This window comes from Octodon degus, unplaced genomic scaffold (genome assembly GCF_000260255.1).
Source record: "Octodon degus isolate 3935 unplaced genomic scaffold, OctDeg1.0 scaffold00018, whole genome shotgun sequence".
In the NCBI taxonomy this organism is placed as follows: Eukaryota; Metazoa; Chordata; class Mammalia; order Rodentia; family Octodontidae; genus Octodon; species Octodon degus.
Window position 1 is genome coordinate 11,995,000 of NW_004524594.1, and position 7,999 is coordinate 12,002,998.

Here is a 7,999-nt window from a genome sequence, read left to right on the forward strand (position 1 = left end):
ACACACGCACACACACACAAATAAATAAAATTTAAAAAAATAAATAAATAAATAAAATAGTACTGAATTCTAAAAATCTGACCTCCTTCTACTTCTCTTCCCTAGTTGAATGTTTGAACTTGAGAATTTACATTCTTCCTGTAAACTTGCAGTCTATACACTATTTCAAAAATTCATTAAGGCCTTCATATTGTAAATAATACTGTATATAGTAGATAATGTAGTTTTAATAGCAAATTCTAAAAAAGAGAATTATATGTTTATATTAAAGAGATTAACTTCAGAAAACTTCCAGATGGCAAAAAGTAATCTGTTAGGGCCGGGGGGAGATGGCTCAGTAGAATAAGCACTTCCCTGGCAAGTGCAAGAGCCTGAGTTCAATCCCCAATTCTACCCCCAAAAAAGTAACTGAATATTTTTTCTTTCTTGTAGGATCATCAAGCACATTGTGAGTTTGCTCTTATTAATTGTCTGCAATGCCAGCGTCCCATTCAGAAGTGCCAGCTTAATATTCACATCCTCAAGGACTGTCCAAGGAGGCAGATTTCGTGTATAAACTGTGCTGTGTCCATGGCGTTTGAAGAGAAAGAGGCATGTGCTAACTTGGATTTGTTAATTCTGCTACTTTTTTAAAATCAAGTTTTAATGTGTGTTTGTGAGGGTTAACAGATAAAGTTAGAACTCTAATTGTGATTCTGCATTATAAATTTTTGGAAAATTGATCTTTTAAGAAATGAAGGTGCAGGGAGGGGCTTGCCACTTAGCTCAGTTGTTTAAGTGCCAGCCTGCACAAACCCAGTCAGGCTTGTGGGACAGCAGTTCAATCCCCAGCTCCACGTGGCACACCACACCCGCCCTTAAGGCAGCCTGAGCCAGCCACACACACAAAAAAAGAAAAAAACGGGAGCCAGGGAGATGGCTCAGTGGAATAAGTGCTTCCCTGGCAAGCGCAAGGGCCTGAGTTCAATCCCCAGTTCTGCCAAAAAAAAAAAAAAAAAGAAAGAAAGGAAGGAAGGAAGGAAGGAAGGAAGGAAGGAAGGAAGGTGCAATAAATTATTATGAGTATGGTGTTTATATTTGCAGACTTTGCTAATAAACATTGTTTATCCCCGTAACTACTACTGTAGATCTACCAGCAGCAACAGGTGCCTGGATCAGTACTCCTCTGTGCGTGGAATTTAATAACCAAGCTGATTGCAGACATGAAACTGATTGCTATGGAGGATGTATACAAAATCATCTTGCAAGAGAATGAGTTGATAGAAAGAATGAATTCAATCCCATGAAGTATATGCCATTGGTGACAATTCATTGTCTTACATACTGCATTTACTTTTTAGTCCATATTTTACACTTACATTAAAAAGTTTAGCTTTTAAAAAGAAATTTTGGGGGCCTGCCCATTAACTCAGTTATTTAAGTGCCTGCTTAAGCAAAGCAGTCAGACTCAGGATGGTGTGGTTCAATCGCCAGATCCTCAAGCCTTACCCAACCTGCCTTGAAGGCATCCTGAGCTAGCCAAAAAAAATCCTTCTAAAAAGAAATTTTATGGGGCCAAACAGCATCGAAGAGAACAGTTTTTATTCAGAAATCAGGATACGGAGGCATTGAATAGTTTTATATTAATGTTAATGTCAAAATTTATCACTATAATGCTAGACCTTAATCTCTCTTTTGTGCTGTTTACTAAAACTATATAATTTATATTTTTATAACTAATACTTAGATACCTCCTTAAACTTTAGTTCTTACTAATTTATGTTATGATTGTTCTTTTGATCACGCATATTATATTTATTATGTTGATAAAATACTTTTAAAAAGCTAGCTTGCTAAAAATATAGAAAAAATTTAGTCATAATTAGAAGAAATTAACATCTCTCTGCTAAACTTGAATACTTAACCCGTAACGTTAATTATTTCTCAGTGCATCAGCTGAAGTAAAGTCATTGAATTCTAGAAAACAGCATCTGAGAACTTGGAGACCAAAGCCTTGTGCTTTAATAATGCATTTGTTCAGTAACTGAGAAGAGTTTTAATTAAGTTGTCATGCTGCTGCTGAAAACTTGTGGAAGGAGATTGCCTTTGAAGAATTATAGCGTTAGCAAATGGTATCTGAAGGAGTCCCAGACAGTCTGCTTCAGGGTAAAAGGAAGTGCTTTAGAGATTCTTTTGTAGACCGCCTCACAAAAGGCGGGAGGGAGCTGGACGCTGAATGAATCTCATTATTGCGCTAGTAGAGAGAAAGAAAATAGCCTCCTGAAGGTGATGCTCACATTTTTGCCTAACACAAATTAACATACTTAATTTGTTCATGGTAAAACAATACTTTTTCTAAATATTGGCTGTTTGTACTTATTTAATTTTCTCATGCTTTTCTTATATCTCTCTCATAAAATTTAGATCCATGACCAGAACTGCCCTTTGGCAAATGTCATCTGTGAGTACTGCAACACCATGCTCATCAGAGAACAGGTATAATGATTCTTTTCCATAAATTAAAACTTCAGACCAGCTTAAGGAAGTTTTAGTGTTTGAATTAAAAATTTGAATCAATATGGCAAATCAACACAAGTTGAAGAAGTATTAGAATTATAGAACGGTACAGAAATTTTTCATATAAATGTAGTGTTTTCAAGAGAACTATTTAAAATTTGGCCCAGGGAGATAGCTCAGTAGAATAAGTGCTTGCCTGGCAAGTGCAGGGGCCTGAGTTAAATCCCCGGTTCCGCCAAAAAAAATAAAATAATTAAAAGTTAAAATTCCTGTCATTAACATAGTACTCACATTTATGTATATTCATGTTCATTAATGTAACTAATAAAAATGTGAAAGAACAAAAATCCAATAATTCTTTAAACACTTAAAATCCCTAAGTCGTTAACATAACACCTATGTTTATATGTCTTTATAAGACCATATTTTAAGATGAGCACAGTTAAATGAAGGGTCCTATTTAAAGAAAGGGTGTGTGTGTGTGTGTGTGTGTGTGTGTGTGTGTGGTTTGGAGGTGGAGTCCAGGCCTTGCACATGCTAGGCAAGCGCTGTACCAGTGCCATACAGCCCCGGCCTATGGCCGTAGACTCAGACAATAGCTGCACACCATGCAGTACGGCTCTCAGCACCCAGCGACCAGCCAGAAGAGTGGGAGAGAGCAGCGAGATGCAGGAAGCAAAGCTGCTCTCCAGCAAAACACGTCTGTCACTCTGACCCCTTGGGCTGTGGAAGGCTTTGTGATCTCTGGAGCCCGCGGCCCCAATCTTAGCTGTCCTTTAGGCCACCATTGGACCTTCAGCAGAGGCCATAATTATGATAGAAAACTGTTTTGATTATTAATAGAGAAAGGAAAATTCCACCTGATTGTTGTTGTCTGACATTTGGAGAGTTTACCCACAAAATATGAATATTAGTCACCAAATAGGTATATACCCATGAAATCTGCAAGCCTGAATTCCCTATTGATTACCTTCCCCTGTACAAGCAAGCGAAACCTATCATTTGACTCAACTTTTCCATTTGTCTGTTAACAGAGTCCTTTAGTTTCTTTCCCACAAAGTCTTAATTTGAAGAGGTTGAATTTCTTTTTGCTGAAGTCCCACCTCCATGGTTTTTCTTTCTTTTTTTTTTTTTTTTTTTTTGCCATCTTAATATTTAAAGGAAACCATGTAGCATATTTAAAACCCAGCAGAAATAAACCTTAGGCAAAGAATCAAAAAACCTAGGCTTTGATCCTGGCTATCCCGTTGACTTGCCCTCTGATCCGCAGAGCCAGAATTTGGTACTACTTTCAGAGAACACGCTCCTGTGTAATGGAACTTGCTCTAAAGAATGTATCTGAGGCAGTGTGTGGTGGCACATGCCTAGTAATCCAGCCGTCTTGTGGCCACGGGAGGCTGAGGCAGGAAGATCACTAGTTTGAGTCCAGCCTGGGCAAGTTAGCAAGACCCTGTCTTAAAAATACCTAGATCAGGGTGAAAGCCTTGAGTTTAATGCCCAGTCCCACAGAGAATAAGCCAGTGTGTCAAAGCCTGGGGCTTTCCAGAATGTGCTTTAAGTATCTTCTAACGTCACAGGCCCCAAAGATCTTGAGTTCCCACAGTTGAGCCAAAATATGCCCAGGTTAACAAAAGGTGAGGTGTCTGTGGGATGTTCTCATGGGGAAGTAGTGAGCATCTAGTCCGTGGTCTCCTTACGTGCACAGGAGTGGTGTTCCCGCTCAAATTTGCAGCTGTAGTTGTCAGAAGTTGTTCTTTCTTAAAAATACCACTAGAGGGTGCCAGTTGCCATAAGAGGAACAAATTCCTTTTACGAAATGACTTCATTGGAGATATTAAAAGATTTTTACAAATGAGTATTATTTCAATCTTTGTGGGCTACAGTTTTCTGTCACAGTTTACTTAGCTTTACCACTGCAGCTCCAAAATAGCTATTGGCAATACATAGTTTTATTTAGACAAAATATAAATTCGTTTTCAAGTATAATTTCATCAAACTGAACCCTCATTTTTTGACCTTTGCTTTAACTTTCAGATGCCAACTCACTACGATCTAGACTGTCCTACAGCCCCGATCCCGTGCACCTTCAGTACTTTTGGTTGCCATGAAAAGGTAAGTTGCTTTTGTTGGTGGGCTGTTTTGTTTGTTGGGTTTTTTTTTTTTTCTGTTTGAATTCTTGAGTATAAATCAGAAATAATTATGTAGTCTAGTGCAGAGCACCAGCAAGAGTGTGTTTGTAAACCAGCGTGATTAAGGGATGAGGTCACTGATGCTATGAGCAGACACAGGCTTACTTCCGGTGCCTTAGAGCAGCTGCAGCGAACCTTTCAGTGATGTAAGCAGCCTGTCTCGGCCCACATGTCGCAAGTTCGCCACCACTTCCTCAGGGCACTTAGGTAGACATGACAAGGTGTGGCTGCGGGCTGAGTCTTGACAGATAGAAGAAAGTTGTCAAGGAAGATCAGTGAGAGTGAGTGTGGAGATTTGGGGCACTGCAGGTAGTTTTGTTTGTAGTTTCGACCACATAGCAGTAGACTTTCTGTGGCTCTCTGATCTTGGGATAACTAGACCCAAAATGGGGACGCACGGGTGGTGCGGATAATAGTGCAGTCAGGCCCAGGAGCCAGTGCCTGCACAGATGGAGATCAAACAAGAGAAACAGGGAAGATCTGTTACCTGTGAGCTCAGTAGGAGAAGAGGAAGACATCTAGATGGTCTCTGGCCTTGGCCCTTGGGTCGGTGGGCAGGGACTATTCAGAAGCAAAGTGAATACAGAAAACAATGGAGGGAGAGGGTTTTTTTTTAAAAAAAAAAAGTTAGGTTTTAAAGATACTGAGTTGTCAATCTGAGTTCACTCAGCTGTGGGACATTGAGGTGGGGATGACTGGCGTGAAGTGTATATGTGGTCTTTAGCTCCAAAGAGAAACTGAGACTCAAAATCTTGATCTGGGAGAGTAATTTATTGTAATAAAGGAGGGTGTGATAGTGGTCATAGAGAAGTCCGTATAACGAAAAAAGGTTGGCCAAGGCAGGGAACCATGAAGGAACAGTGTTCCAGAAAGAGATGAATTGGGCAAAGCGAAGGCGTTGTTGTGGTTCCAGAGTTATCGTCAGTGACCAGTACTGTCAAATGCTGTTCTTTCTAGAGGGTGTAATTACCCTCTTGTGTTCCTAGTATACTTTGGGTTATTTATTTGTAATAAGCATTTAATAATTTAAAAGATAGAGTAGTATATGGTATGATTATATCTTCTGAAAAAGTAGGGTATTGTTTGTATGCATTGAGAAAGAGACCTGAAGGCAGTAATGTCAAGATACTAGTGAAGCTGGTTGAAATGATAGATAAGTTTTTTAAAATCATGTTTTAATTTTTTTTTATGTACAAGAATTCTTTTTGTAATAAAAATCATCACGTCATGACTATTTTAGGTAGCAATTAAGGTAATCTTAATTACCTTCAAATAGAATGGAGAAAGTGAATATTCCAGTTTGGTGTAGACTTCATTATGAGTAAGGAAATGAGGACATTACTTTGGTTTTAAAGGAAAATGGAGAAAATGGTATGAATCGGAGGGAACTATAGAGGCAGTAGAGGTTTGTTTGCCTGTTTTCTGATGGGAAGTATCTTATAGTTACATTCTGAGTGAAAGACTGAAGGAAGAGAGTTCACAAATAAAGAGGGGATCGCCGAGCGCAGGCCCAGGCCTCACGGACAGCATCTTGGGGGTATAGGGACTGATATTTTGCAGGTAAAAGGAGTTGTTTGAGGAAAGCTGAGAGTGTGTGTCAGAAAGCATCAGGTTTTGGTGATGAGATGGGGTCATTTTAGGGGATCAAGAACCTAGTGACGACAAAGGGAACTTGCAGCACATTGAGCGTAGCTGTCGTGCTCCTACGGACACCTTATTGCCGGGTCAGCTTCTTCCACAGCCCTCAGTGTCCGGCTCCCACCCAGTGCTTGTTCTTGGTTTTTAGATGCAGAGGAATCACTTGGCCCGACACCTACAGGAGAATACCCAGTCGCACATGAGAATGCTGGCCCAGGCCGTTCATAGTTTAAACGTTGCCTTAACTCCCGTGCCTCCACGTGATGTGCTGCCATATGATCCTGGCTCTCTGTCCCGGGTGTCCCCTGGGTGCCACCCAGAGGTCCAGAATTTCCAGGAAACCATTCAGCAGTTAGAGGGCCGCCTTGTAAGACAGGACCATCAGATCCGGGAGCTGATCGCTAAGATGGAGACCCAGAGTGTATACGTAAGTGAGCTTAAACGAACTATTCGAACCCTTGAGGACAAAGTCGCAGAAATTGAAGCTCAGCAGTGCAATGGGATTTACATTTGGAAGATTGGCAACTTTGGGATGCACTTGAAGTCTCAAGAAGAGGAGAAGCCTGTGGTCATTCATAGTCCTGGCTTCTACACTGGCAAGCCTGGATATAAGCTGTGCATGCGGCTGCACCTCCAGTTACCCACCGCTCAGCGCTGCGCAAACTACATATCCCTCTTCGTCCACACCATGCAAGGGGAGTATGACAGCCACCTCCCTTGGCCCTTCCAGGGAACAATCCGCCTTACAATTCTCGACCAGTCTGAAGCACCAGTAAGGCAGAACCACGAAGAAATAATGGATGCCAAACCCGAGCTGCTTGCCTTTCAGCGGCCCACGATCCCCCGGAACCCGAAAGGTTTTGGCTATGTAACTTTCATGCACCTGGAAGCCCTAAGACAGAGAACCTTCGTGAAGGATGATACGTTACTAGTACGCTGTGAGGTTTCTACGCGCTTTGACATGGGTGGCCTTCGAAAGGAGGGTTTTCAGGCCCGAAGTACTGATACGGGAGTGTAACTTCCCTTCATTTGTTTACAAAGAAAAACTATGGAAAAGTGCCTTTCATTGCCTTGTGTTTCAGAGAAATATGCAAGCAAACAGAAACAGCGGGGAACAGGCAATGCCAGACATGTTCTTTCTGAGATCACTTGCTACGCCTTCCTGTTATAATACCTAAGGCTGTTTTTCTTTGAATCTACATTATTTCATGCCTTTTCAGAAATGTTACATTTGAAGTGCCTTTGGCAGCAGCCTCTGCTTTGTGAGCTAGCACACCTCTCTGGTGAACTTTCCTGGTCATTTGCCACAGTATTTTACTGTCAGAAAAAGCAAAAACCAGACCAGGTATGATAACGCATGCCTATAATTCTAGGGCTGGGAGGCTGACAGAGGAGGATCACTACGAGTCTGAGGTGCATAGTGAGTCCCTGTACCAAATACAGAAACAAACAAACGAACAAAAAAAACAAAAAACCCAGATGTATATTGCTAAAACTCAAACCCTTGCTAATAATGGGTTTTGCCTAAAAACTTGGTTTATTTTATAGTATTGTGTGAAATATATTAAATGTGAGATCACTACTACCCACGAAAGGGTGTGCTCTGGAAAGTGAAGTTCTCATTTTATTTGACCTCTATAGATTTCAGAGGATTTTAACCATAATCCTTAAAAACC

General features: G+C 40.8%; 1 protein-coding gene across 1 annotated transcript in view; it reads left to right on the forward strand.

Moving 5' to 3' along the window:
- Positions 1 to 7,711, forward strand: part of Traf6 (TNF receptor associated factor 6) — a 12,242-nt gene extending 4,531 nt beyond the window's left edge. The window contains exons 3-6 of the mRNA XM_004627039.2: positions 433 to 591; positions 2,404 to 2,475; positions 4,531 to 4,608; positions 6,472 to 7,711. Of these exons, the coding sequence (XP_004627096.1) occupies positions 433 to 591; positions 2,404 to 2,475; positions 4,531 to 4,608; positions 6,472 to 7,341 (1,179 nt within the window). The 3' untranslated portion in view covers positions 7,342 to 7,711. The remainder of the gene's footprint in view (positions 1 to 432; positions 592 to 2,403; positions 2,476 to 4,530; positions 4,609 to 6,471) is intronic.
- Positions 7,712 to 7,999: the final 288 nt, after the last annotated feature.